At 40.4% G+C, this 13,946-nt stretch overlaps 1 protein-coding gene across 1 annotated transcript; it reads right to left on the reverse strand.

Moving 5' to 3' along the window:
• Positions 1-8,261: 8,261 nt before the first annotated feature.
• LOC104284697 (sulfotransferase 1C1-like) lies at positions 8,262-13,648 on the reverse strand. Its single transcript, XM_009883060.1, has 7 exons — positions 13,477-13,648; positions 11,718-11,855; positions 10,714-10,811; positions 10,265-10,391; positions 8,927-9,021; positions 8,533-8,713; positions 8,262-8,374 (listed from the first exon to the last, which is right to left on the reverse strand). Exons 1-7 carry the CDS (start codon positions 13,646-13,648, stop codon positions 8,262-8,264), a joined length of 924 nt encoding a protein of 307 aa, XP_009881362.1.
• Positions 13,649-13,946: the final 298 nt, after the last annotated feature.

A 13,946-nucleotide genomic window follows, 5' to 3' on the forward strand; every position in this document is an offset into this window, starting at 1 on the left:
CCCCCCCCCTGCGTAACGTCAACGCACCGAGCCGGCTGAGGGGCTGAGAGAACGTCCGTCACCTGAGCCCCGCCCCTCCCCTCTCGGCGCCCGGCCCCGCCCCCTGGCGCGCGGCGCCGGCCGTTGTGCGCTTCAACGGCGCGCAGTGGGCGGGAAAGGGGGGCTGCGGTACGGCCCTGGCGAGGAATCGTCGCCTGACAGGAATTTTGCTGTGGCCGGGCCCTCCGTCTAATAAAAACGGCACAGGGGAAAGGGGTACGGCTATAAGACGGCTGCACCCCGCCTTTTCTTGTCCCTGAAGGGCTCCTGAGGGGTACGCGCTGCTGCAGGGGCACCTGAGAGTGCGGGGAGGCTGTTATTAGGCAAGTGTGTCTCTTGCTGTCATGATAAGGAGACTATGAGGTGAACGGTTATACGCTCAGGCCAATACTTAGAGATTTAGGATCCTCTTTTTAATATCTCGATAGAAGCACAGAGGGATTAAGTTAGTTATCAAAAGTCGGCTATGAAGGACTGTACCAGAGCAAAAGCAGAAGCCAGGTATTAAGACTTGTAGTTCTGGGTTTTTTTTCCAATTAACAGACATTTTTATCGCCATTTGGGTAGGTGTTTGAGGGGAGCAATACCTGTTTTAAATTGCACACATTTTTTTATTGTAATAGTGCATGCACTTTGATAATGCTTGAATTATTTGTGACATTTTGTGATTATTAATTGATTTTTTAATGAGAAGTTGCCTGGGAGAAACAATTTAGGCATATTATTCTATTTACGGATCACTGGCTAAATACTGAGTGTTAGTGAATTAATTATGATGTCATGAGAGAATATCTGTTATTTTAATAAAAAAAGAGAGTCATGTTAGTCAAAATGCTGCTCTCGGAAGAATAAATTGCATTTTTCCAAATCTACTTATGTCATTCTTTTAAAACTCAAATGACAGATAGTGACAAAAGGCAGAAAGGTTTTTCACATATACCTCAGGAATTATTTCCTTCTCTTGTTTTTTCCTCCAGTGCATTCTCTGTACATTATATATATATATTGTATTTTGTAATCTATACAGGTAGACAACTGCAGCAGGAGTATATGGTTCCATGCTCTCACAGAGGTTGCTGGCAAGGAACATATCTCCCTAACCAAACCGCAAGAAGCTGTTTTTCCAGTACTTCTATTATACTTTTTAGAAGCCCCACAGGGCACTAAACAGATTTGATTCTTTCTTTCCTCATCCACTTTGGCAAACTCTGAACGGCGTACCTAGGCCTGCGTTGCCATGGTCTAACATGGGAGTTTCACACAACTTCAAGAAGAGCGTTTCTAGATACAGTCCTTCCAAAACCATCCAGCTTTTGACCCTAAACTATGCCATACTGCACTGCTTTGTCCTCCCAGGTCAGTCTGCGATTGAAGTTGGATGTCTGGAGAGAACACTATAGGAAAGCTTACCACCTTTTTTTTTTTTTTTCCCCCAAAAACGCCAGAGAAAACAATGTTTCATCTAAATTCGTTCTTTCCTTCTATCCCCAGAAAATACGTGTTGTGATCCAACTCTTGGGTCACCTCATGACTGAGCCTGTGAGGAAATTGATTTTGGAGATTGTCCAAGGCAGACGCACAAAGGGAGTTCAGATGTGTTTGTACTGAAGCCAATGAACTGCCGCCTCACTCATCACGGGCTTTCTGAAACAAACCAATTCTGGCTAGGGAGCGCCCAGCCCCTGGTACAGCTCCCTGCTCCTGTGAGCTACCTGTTTGACAGAGACAGGCCAATTCTCACTTTCCCCCCCTCCGCCCCTCCATTTTGTGCAATAGAATGTAGGTATGTTTTACAACTGAGATTGTGTTGACAGTCTTTCATTCTGGTCTGGAATTGCAACAGCGGTTGCAAAGCATCCTGGTTAGGGAATGGTAGAAGAATTAAAAAGGTTTCTAGAGTAACTAGAAGAAAAAAAGATTGAGAATTTTGTCTGTTGATTGTTTCTGTTTGTTACAATAAAGTACAAGTTGCTCCATATTTCATGGGAAAAAATGTCAATCCATACCTGCAAAAGTCTTACATAATTTTCGTAAACAGCTTATGAATTGTACATCTTACCTATCCAGAAGGAGCCAGTAGGATGATATAAATTGCATGCAGCTGATTTGCGACAAGATAAGTGAGAAAAACAAGAACAATTTACGTGCTCCATATATTCTATAATTTTGTTATCTTTGTAAAAGATAATTAGTTCATCTTTTTAAATAGCATTGTTCATGTAAAACAAGATTGCCAAGATGTTTATGGGATGTGTTGAGACAAAGCATGACAAACTTTGCCTCCCGCTTTCATTGACAGGCCAAGTTCCACGGGGCTGTGATTAGCCCTTACATCAAGGCAGGCCACAAATGCTTGTTCACTATCATTGGAATTACTGGACCTGATGGAATTTTCTGAAGAGCTCACAGAATGAGAAAATTACTGTAATTTTGCAGCTGAGGAATGTGTTTCCAGCATACGAGAGATGATGCTTTAAATACTTGCCACTGTAGAATCTGCCTTTCCAACAGGGTCTGAAGATCACAGACTCTTCTGCTTGCAAACCATGCCGGGCCCATCAGCATTCTTGCTTTGAGCTACTTTTATGGCTTTTTGACATGCCAGATCAGTATAAAGGAAAGCAGGGTATGACTTTACAGTATGTTAACCATTCTTCTCTGTTTGGAAACTTCTCCCTGCCCCTCGCAAATGAACCATAAATTCTGAGGCTGACTATGGCCGTTTTGTTGGGTTGGGTTCAGGTTCAGTAGGTTCCCACTGGAGTGGAATGGTAGAGGCTCCAGGTACAGTGAAAAAGTTAAGAAAGTGTGAAAGGGGAGTCTAATCTGAATGTTTATATGAGATGCAAATAAGATGCAAAGGCACTACTGCCCTTTGTGTTTATCTCAATACTACTTTGCACATGAAGGGTTTGGTTAGGTATTAAAAAAAGAAATTGCATTCATTGTCTCTAATTCTGGTCTTGAATTGTAATAGGAAAGAGATGAGAAGTTTGGTGTTCTGCTACTCCCTTGCAAAGCCCACCAAGCCTGTTGAAAGATTAGCGTGAAACAAACAAGGAAACTACCGTTTTGTTTGAACACTTAGGGTTGGGTCTAGCTATAAAAGACTGTTCTGTTGTTAACAGGACATGAACGCCCTTTCAGCTGCACACAGAGATAGTAGTAAATGTAGGTCAGTGAGGGTTATTTGTACAACGAGTTAATGTGAATCAAGAGGCCCAATTTTAACAATTAGAAAAATATATTAGTTACCTTCCTTTTTAGGTGTCCAACCTAAGACTCTACCTATACCTATGTTGCCTGTACCAGAGCAGGACCCAGTGTGGCTTGCTTTTGAGATCATCACTCTGTCTCCATGGTCGTGGTAGATGGCTGTAATTCAACTGTGAGCCTTCACACAGCCCTTAAGGCAGTCTGGGCTCACACTGCTGATAAATACCAAATGCCCTTGTAGCAGGCTGTGCCGAAGCCCTTCTGCAAAATAATCCAGGGGTAATTTGATTCTTCGACATTAACCATGCGACACTGCTGCATGACAACATTCCTGGTCCACCTACACAGTGCCTGAGACTGCGCTTGGTCTGGAGGGCAGGCAGAGCCTTGTTATCCAGCCCAAGCTTTAGGTCTGGCAGCATAGTTGCATCCTATTAGTATGAAGGGCTTAGCTTTCTCTCTCAGTGTGCCTCTAGGTTCACCTACAGCCTGTGCTGAGACAGGGTTTGCATCACTCATCAAGGACGTGAGGGAAATGGAACCTTCAGCTTAAAATACAATGTTAATGCACTTCTGGAAAATTCCAGAATTAATAATTAACAATAATTAACCTTGTTGTAAAGATAAGGCTCTTTGTGAATGTGTTGACATAAATCATTATAAAAAACATACCATGTATATATTATAGGGTAGGATATCCATATCCTATATGGATAGAAGAAATGAAATAAAAACTACTTCATGTCCGCAGTTTGTTTCCTAACAGGAGGAACGGTGCCTTTCAATCCAAGCATGAAGCAGATCATATACAGTAAAATTAGTGGAAAGAAAAGCAGTGTCCCCCTGTCTTTGAATGCTAGCTAAAGAAGATAGAACAGCTCCCTTCTGTCTCTTAAATTTTTTGAAGCTTGATGCTTCTTCCATTCTGTTTCTTGAGCAGTTGCATTCCATGTGAAAGTAAAATGGCTCCCCTAGTTGCTATGGTCCATCAAGCTAAAGGATGATCGTGACTACCCTAGAATTAATACAGCAGTTCCTGTTAAAAAGTCTGTATCGAAGCAGGAATTCATAGCTGTAGGAGGATTTGTTTTGGTAGTTTTAACGCAGAACTACAAAACAGAATCATTGTCCTGCTTTGAGGTAAAACAGAACCAATTTTCTTTTCAGTGATTTTGCAGCTAAGCCTCTAAATAACTGAACTCCCTGAAATTCACAGCGTATTGTCCAGACACTGTTTGCTGTCAGAGTGATAAGTATCAGAGTGTCAGAGTGATAAGACCTATGTTTATAGTTGATACCAAGGAATGGGATGCAGAGAGGCTCCTGCTTATACTTATTGCTGTAACAGCCAAGGCACCTAACTTTGGTATTTGCGCCATTGGAGGGTCGGAAGCAGAAAAGTGTAGAGGGGTCCCACCTGCGGGGAGGAGCGGACAGGATAGGTGACCCAAAACTGACCAAGAGGGTATTCCATCCCATCTGCCTCGTGCTCAGTATAAAAGCTGAGGGATCAGAGGGTCAGCCCTCTTCCTTCAATGGCCGATGTCCTAGGAGGACTCTGTTTGTCTGCCTCTGATCCCAATCCGTGCATTCCTGAATGCAAATCCAGAATCCAGTTCCCACCTATCACTGAGTCCAGCCTTGGACTTTCCCCGTGCCTGCTGGTGACATGATCGTCATCCTGCTTGACACTAGTTTTGTATATGTAGTATATATTTTCATTATTTTCTTTTAATTATTTTATTAATATTTTCATTAAAGTAGTATAATTTCTTCTAAATTCCTAAGTCTCTTTCTGTCTCTTCCTCCTCTCCTTGGAGAGAGGTGGGGGAGAGCATCTGTCATTTGTTTCAGTCATCAGTCTGGACCAAACTATGAAAACTGTGTGAATGTGTATTAATCAACACTGATTTTCAAACATTTGTTAGAGATGAATAACAAATTTTCCCGACTAACAAAACTCTGCAGGTACACTTTCTTATAGAAGAAGAGACAAGCAGCATTGAAGAAGTTGCTGTGGGATTACATTAGCTAAGTCCTTTTTAAACTGACATAGAAGAAGTTGCACCTATGTAAGAAGGTTAGTAAAATCATGTGTCGAGGTAACTGGGTGAAAATAAAGCATCGGTATATATTCAGAGCATATGTCTAATAGAGCTTTATATGGAGCTCTATCACAATAGTAAACAGGGTCACTTGACAATAGTTTAAATGGATTTGAAAAAATTTCGCTGAACAAGTACAATCTCCTTCTGCAGGTGCTCACAGATTTGCAGTATCTTATGTAAAAATAAATTAAAACTCTTGCCAACTAATGTTAGTATCAGTAAACAATCTCTGTATAACACATCATTTAAAGCTCTTCTGTTCATAACAATGGACAAACCTAAAGATACGTAAGTTAAAGGTGCTGTAGAGGTAGGCACCCTCCAGTCATCTACCCGAAAACATATGCACATCTCTATTGACATATTGTCATTCCAAACCACGGTAGTCCCCAGGCCTGTTGGGGGATGCATACAGACTATTAAGACCTTTCCCAAACTGTCCTGCTAACTACAGATCTAATAATTTTCACTGGTAATAATTCACTGTTTCCTGTAGTTTTACACTGGTATAATTAATATTTCTCAAATTATGATGGAATCTGCAGGTTGATCTCTCTCAGCTGTGGTGGCTTGAAAAAGCAGAAGGCAGAAACATCCCACTTTTCTATGGCCCTGCCAGCTATATTTTGTCATAAAGGTAAACATTTCTGTCTTTGAATGTATATAAGGATAATACCAATGGCATGAGAAAACCCAGTTTTTTATGTAACCACACATCCACCACTGTTTGTTCCCCCCCCCTTTTTTTTTTCTAGGACTGCACTCTGACCTGTATTACTTCTTATCTGCTTTTCAGAACAGCTGAACTGCAGCTGGGTGAAGAGTTACCTAAGGAAGTGAGAGCAAAGGTGACTTTCCCAATGAGATACGAGCTCCTTATTATATTGTGCCTCTATCCTTGCATGGCTGTGCACCTCCCTTTCAGTCCAGGCTTCAGCCACTGTCAGCATTTTGCACTTCTGATAGATTCAGAGATTTCAAAGGAGGGCCAAATAGGTTGTCTGTGTGACCTTTTGTATAGCACCGCTCATAAAATGTCACCAAGCTACTGAGTTCAGCATGTTTTCAGTTTACTGATGGCTCTTATGACACTGAATGAGGATTAGATTGACAAACTGAGCTGACTCACTGATTTCATGGAGCGACCCAAGAGAATGGAAATATGTCAGAGAGCGGGCAACACCTTTTCCTCATACTGGCAATAGTAAGATAGCAAGTCAAGTTAATCATAAACAAAAACCAAACACGTTGCGGAATGCCCCTCAGGCTGATATTTAGTTCTGCTGTGATGAACAGCAGTGCCTCTGCCAGATACTTTTTTTTTCCTCAGGTAGTCAGTTTACTGAGACATCCTTTGTTTGTGGGCAGGAATCTCTGTTAACCTAAAGCTCTTCAGATGCCTACGTTTGCATGAGTGTAGCAAATGCGTGTTTCAAGTTCCAGTCTTTCCTGCATTTTTGGGGGAAACTCGGTGGACCAGGAACTGACAATGTAACATCTACATTTGACCGGAAGCCTTTCATTTGTTTCCAAAGTTGATGCAAGATATTGCTGCCCTTTAGAGAACTGCATTCATTTTAGGTATTTGGATTAAATCAGTAGCCTGAAATGGACCGTGTGTGTTGTCAGCTGCTCCTGTTACTAAATCCTTGAAACTTTCCACAAGCCAAAGAGAAAATACACCCAGCAAACATTTTCTGTGTTAAACTGGACTAAACTAGACTAAAAGAGAATAAGACAGTATTTTCCTCCAGCTGCTGTAGTCTATGTTGTTTTTCCTCTGATACTCTTGAGTGCAAACCCAGTTAAGCAGGAACTCTTTGGTGCCTTTTTTGTGTGCCAAGCTCAATGGTGGCACTTTAAAACCAAAAGTGGATTAGTAATAGTTGTCTATAATTAAATGGGCTATGAACAACTTTAATTAATTTCCCACAAGCTCAAAGCATGGCTGTAGTGCTGCTAATAATGCTACAGCAGAACTGTTCTTCATTTGATAATATCAGCTGGGCCCTATTGCAACTAAGAGACCTCATTGGGATGTTTGTGTATTTGGTTAACCAGGGAAGAGCAAAGAAAAGGACAAGGTAGTAAAGTGGTGTGTCTACGAACATTTTTATAGAGGTGGAGAAGAGGAAGATGATATATGCAGCACGGACTCTTGACCTGGTTCATTCCAACTTTCAGAATTCTCTGAATATTAACAGAAGATTATGCTATCTGGTTCAAAAGGCAACAGGGATAAAAGCTTCTTGACTTGATGCAGTAGGGACTACTGCCTCCACAGCTGGTTTTTAAATAAATGCCTCTATGTAGCCTTTTAGCAGGTTTTATCAAAGTCAGTAGTAGGTGTTTGGTGTTTTTGGAAATGTTGCTTTCATCTCAATGGCATTTATGATGTCCAGCTTAAAACGAGAAAAGAAAATTATTCTACTTGGCGCACTTCTGTTGTTTTGTTTATACTTGACCACCTTTAAATTTGTTTATTGTTATTTAATGATTAATGTTTGTACAACATGTGAATAACATATAATGCCCACACCTGTCGCAGTCCTTTAACACCTTTTTTCCTATTGGTTTCTAATTTCCATTAGAGGTTGATTTGAAAATGCCAGCAATATCCACTACAGTTTTACAAAGACAAAACCTCAAAGCATATCTGAAATATTTTTGTTAATGCTGAAAGTTACTGTGGGAGGGATGAATGAGAAGTATCTGGTGGATTATTTTCTTCAGGGAGACCTAAACTTCCACATAATCTGGGCACTCTCACAATAATGAAAAACCAGTGGTGTGTGAAAGAGAGATATTGAAATCTTAGGGACACAGGCGTTTTGTGAAGGAAAATGTATAAAATGGAAAAGGCTGAAGATCATAAAGAATAATTACCACTGCTAGTAATCACAGTTCCATGCGAAAAACAAGAGAGGTATCAGCCATCTTTTTCTTATAATCTTCATTAAATTTCTGATTCTGTGCCACAGTGAAATAATTCTTCCAGTCACCGACAACCCCTACAAACAGCAGAGCAAAAAGAGAAAAAAGATTAATTTACCAGTATTTCCTGAAGGCCATTAACCATGACTCAGTAGATACTTGTACTTCAAGGCTTATTTCAAAGCGGAATGACAGTCAGGAAGACAGAGTTGATGCCAGTAACAAACCTCAGTACCTTTTCTCATGAATGGGGAAATGGAGTGATCCATTATTCCCTGAAACTCCTTTGTGTAGTTTGCCATGGGATTGTCCTTCATTATCTCAAACGAGGTGTGATGGATTATCTTGTTTAGAACCTCCTGATCCACATCCTTCTCCAGGAATTTCGCAATCTTCTGAATTTCTCGCTTTGGATTCTGCAGAGAAGATAATGTGGTATATGATACAGAGCCAGGAAAAGCAAAGAAATCAAACATAGTGTTAAAGTTGCAATTGCCAGGGTAAGAAGAACAGGTTATCAGAAAATGTACTAATACAGCTGTCATTATAATTGGAAACTGTTGATCGTAGGTAGTATCTACTGGACTTCCAGATTTCAGAGCTCTATAAACATACATTCAGCCTTTTACCTCCTTCATATCTTCATAGAAGAGGTAAAGAATACGGTGCTTGTCTTTTGCCTTCCACCATCCTTTTACATGGTCATACCAGGAACCCCAGAGCACTGAAAAAAGAGTAACATCATCATGAGCTATAAAGGCCCAAGCTGTCTGTGGCACTCATGTTTCCCCAATAATGAGTGTCTGGGCATGTCCCAGCTGGTTTTGAATCACTGTGGCCGTGACTGCTGTGCTCTGTGCTTCTCACAGTGTTCATGCTGTTAATTGTTCAGGTGTATGGATGCTCAGAGCAGAATTCATGTGTAACTTTAGAGAGCAACAAATGCAGATGCTTATCCCTGAATGAAAAATCCAGGCTGCCTTTATGGTTGATGGAGAGAAACAGATGTTTCTAGAGTGATTCATCTGATCAACTGGACAAGACCTGTCTTAACTGGCCCTGCTTTGAGCAGGGGCTCAGACCAGGCGGACACCAAAGGTCCCTTCCAGCTTGCATTATACTGTGATTCTGAGTGGTTTAAATATTTGGTGTACTATCAGAACTGCCTGTTTCTCTCCAGCAAGTATCAAGATTACTAGCTTGGACAGAGATAGATGGCTGCACAGGGGCAGATGGCTGCACAGGGGCAGATGGCTCTCAAGCCAAGCTAGTCAGAGACACAAGGTCTCCTTTAGACATGAGACCCTCACGCTGGTCCAGACAGTGGTATTTCTCAGCCTACATGGTGGCAGAAATATTACAGACCTATGGAAGCTTTACTGACCGAAACTGCAGGCTGCCATGCACCTGAGCAAAACCTTTCTTGGATATGAGCACCTCTTTTAGGAAGGGAAGAATCAGCTGGAGTTGCCTGTCTTTAGCTAGATAGCCGGCTTTGTTCAGATGCTTGATTTTTATACAGATGAATTTATGTTAAAAGACTCACTTAGCTCAAATTCACAACACACGTTTCTACACAAAATTAAACCTCGGTCTCTTGTATATTAGGCTAGAGTAAAACCAATTAAACCACTGTTCCTTCCCAGCTGGCTTCCAAGCAGGTTTCTTTTAACCTCAGAGAGAAGAGATTAAGCCTGAAAATTGTCACATAAGTTTCTGAATGATAACAGAATAGAGAGTAGCAATTTTTTTTTGTTTTTCAAAATGGGAATATAAAGATAGAATTTATCCTCTAGGTGCTAATAAAAACCCATGAATGAAGATAAATTACTACTGAAACATCTTCAGTAGATATCCCTCTGTGAGCGTCAGCACTGGATTTCAAACCATAGCTGAAATAAATAGATCAATGTCATTCGTTTTTTAAATGAACAAAATCTCTCATACGACTGATTGCAGTTCATCACCTTTTCCGGTCATGAATTTCTCCACAAACTCGTCCCAGGTTCCTGGTTCAGGCAGTCCTTTATTCATTCTGTGGAAATGGTAGTATGACACCAGGTTGTCTTTTGCATTTCTTGCCACATAGATTATCTTTTATTGACATGAAAAGAGAGAGAAAAAGAAAAATTAATTTGCACATGCTTATATAGATACTGAGCATCTGAGCATCTCCTGGAGTTTTCTCTTGGAGCCTGATGATGGAGGCTTAAGAGATTTTGCTTTGAAGCTGCAATTTTCTGAAATCCAACGCGGGTAACAGTCATGTAGTTTCCCACTCGCTTTGTTCATTAAAGGGAAAATATCTGCAGAGACCTTCCGGTTTCACAGAGATTGTGGAAACCATATTCAGTCCTGGTTTACGTCACTTTCTTTCCAAGTGAAGTAGAATTGCGTCTTACCTCTTCCGCCTTACCTTACAGTTTTGTTCCCAGAAGGAAGGAGGCACCAGCTGCGCAGGGAGATGAGTTTTGATTGTTCGTGGAGAAGGCATAGCGTCAGCTAACTCCACGCCTGTGGGATGTTGCATTGTGAGATGTGACTTGTTCTCTAAATTGCACTAGCACTTCTTCGCTATTCTTATATGTGGAATTTTGACAGTAACTTTTCAGCAGTTCACTTCGCAATGATCATACGTCTCCAAAGCAATTACACAGCAGTGTAACATACAACATTGCATAGGCACCTGTCATGACCTCTGTAATTTTTTTTTCTTATCGTCATCTGTCATCCTCTGTCATCCTCTATAATTTTTTGTCTCTCTCACTGTCAACATAGTCTAGCTTAGAAGAGGAAAAAGTAGCACTTCTGCTTCAGGGTTACTCAAGCGTTTTAACTTCAAATGTGAAGAGAGTCTGGCTTAAAGATTTGTGTGGAACAGGAGCCCTTGCTGGAAGAAGGCTTTTGTAGAAAACTGTCTTTGCAGAACAGTCAGGCCTGCTGATTGCCTGAGTGTACCACAGCTTGTTTAGATGACTAGACCCTAGAATTTAACCGCAGTTAAACAGAAGCAAAACCACTGAAAACATTATCCACCTTTTGGGAATACATCCACAACACAGGTTGCTGTTCCGTACAGTCCCCAGTCAGAGAATGGGATTTAGTTGCCCCCGTGTTGCTATTTTATGCATATCTGCTGCTGTTTTAAGTACTGTGGAGTATCACACACAGCTTTCAGATGCCGCTCCAGAACAGCATAGTCTTCAGTAGCTCCTGAGTCACATCTGCCAGTCTTGCATTAGCTTGAGTAGCACTAGATGTTTCTGTTAAAGCAATGGAACTGACCTCTAATACCCAACACGGTGCATAGTTCAGTGACAAAGCAAGTGGGACCTTTCACAGGAAACCTGTGGCATCAGCACTGGGTGCTTGCTTTGTTTCATTTTGTCTAAAATACAAACCTATTTGTATAATATTCACCTGAGTAACGTGCAGTTGGAGGCTCTTGGAGAGACCACTCAAGGAAAGGATGGCGTCTGTAAGTAGTTTCACGTTTACACTTCTCAACATCTCCGTTGTGTTGAATCATATCCACTATCTCCTGTGTCCATGTTGTACCTGAAAATATCAGTTTAGATGTTTCCCTCAGAGATAGCCAAGAGTCTCTTCTGCTAGGGAACTGAAAGCCAGAAGGATGGACTCTGTATTAAAGGAGGAAGGAACAGTACAGAAGATGATGGACAAAGTGGAAAGAGAGGACAATGCAGGAAAAATACATAATTGGGAATACAAGGTAGTTCCCAAAGCACAGTTTCAGGTTTTCCCTTTTAGACAGTCTTCTTCTTGCCAACAGAAATGGCCTCCATGTGGCCTGCATTTTTCATTACTACACCAGTAATGAAAAAAGCTCTGGGATAAACTCACTATTATTTGGAAACTGTATTATTTGCAGAGACGAATGAAATTCCCTCCTCCCAATGTTCAAAACTCACAAAAATTCAGATATTTCAACATTTGTCTTCATCCTGAATTTGAATGAAAAAATGAAATACCTGAACTTTGAGTGTGTAAAAATTTCATACAGTTTGAAAAGATAAAATAGTTGCAGTTTTTTTAACGTTCCCATTTGAAATGCTCTGATGAAGGTCAGTACAACATTTCATCTGCCTGAGCTACTGCAACATCTTGTAAGAGTTACAAGATGTTATTTTGTCTCTCACGTGCCTGTTTTCCCTTATAGCCATGATCAAGGGATGGCTTGGAAAGGAACGTGGACAAGAAACTCAGCCCTTCTTAAGATGCTTGAATTGTGCAGCTCTGACAGATACAACATAATGTCAAATGGTCTCCTAACTTTATTTCTTTTCTGTTCAATGGCTGAGAGGTTTTCATCCAGGCTGGATATAATAACGTGGTTTTGCTTTCAGTATACAGGAAATAAATTAAAAGCTTTCAGCTTTTACAAAAATAATGGGGTTTTCTTTGTGGTAATGTTTGGGTTTTTTTCCTACTGAAAAAAAAAATACTTAAAAATTCTTGCTAATTCAAGTCATGTTTTTTTTTAAGATCATCAAATGTTCCTGAATCTGTTCCTGAATCTCCTAAACTGTACGTGTTTTTATTCATCCAAGATTAATATTGATGCTTGTTATTTGTTGTTTTCCTGTGTGGTAAGTATAAAGGGTCTGATCAAGAGTAGAAATAGAAATGAGCTAAGTGGCCAATCACTGAAAAAAATGCCAGATACCTAATATTAATAGTAGGTATTTTATTTTATTGGCTGAAATTATTAAGTTAATTTAGTTGTAATTAACCCATTTCCAGAAAGCAGTACTGGTTTACAAACACCAGGTCATTCCCCAAATACTAAATACAATCCATAGTCGTTCAGTCAGTTTCTATTATTTCTTAGTAATGATGACTTTTACTAGGCTTTGTTAAATCATTACCTATTGGTTTATTGTTGCCATTAATATATACATATATAATCTAAATCAAAGGAAACATTTAAGTACAGGTAATTAGACTTTGACCATTTGAACTTCAATAATACTAGGTGGTTGTTACTTCTGCCAAAGAAGTCAGAGGTTACTATTCTCAGCTGACAGAGGTTCATGTCTTTAAAATATTTCTGGTTTGGGATTAAATAAATATCAGTCACAATAGAAAAGCATAATTTTTAATTCCAACAACAAGCACTATCCCAAACTTTTCCATTCTATTTCCTACCCACACCAACCTGCTTTTGCATAGGTTGCGATGAGCAGATCGTCGGGTCTGGCTTTAAACTTCCACACTTGGTCCCACGTGCTGCATATTGATTTTGAGAGGGGAATACCTTCCACTTCACCTAGCTCAGCTCGGCACACTGTCTCTTTCAGACTCAAATCTTCCATTTTATCCAGGGCCATTGAGCACTGCATGAAGAAAGAGAGGTTTGGAATTAACATGGATGCTCTGAAAAAAATCTAAATTTACTCCTCTGTTCTTGAGGTCTCTTTTATTGACTGAATTCCATGCCCTCTGATTTCTTTGGCTATGATTTGGCCTGTCTGGGTCCATTTATAGGCTCCTTAAAGCTGGATCTGATTTTCAGAAATGCTGGGTATATTGCTGGTGGTGGTTCTCAGCATCTCTAAAAACCTCTCTGTTTACCCAGATACAAAAAGAGAAAAAAAACATCATTTCCATCTTTAACCATTTTACCAA

Source organism: Charadrius vociferus, unplaced genomic scaffold (genome assembly GCF_000708025.1).
Source record: "Charadrius vociferus isolate BGI_N301 unplaced genomic scaffold, ASM70802v2 scaffold92, whole genome shotgun sequence".
Taxonomy (NCBI): domain Eukaryota; kingdom Metazoa; phylum Chordata; class Aves; order Charadriiformes; family Charadriidae; genus Charadrius; species Charadrius vociferus.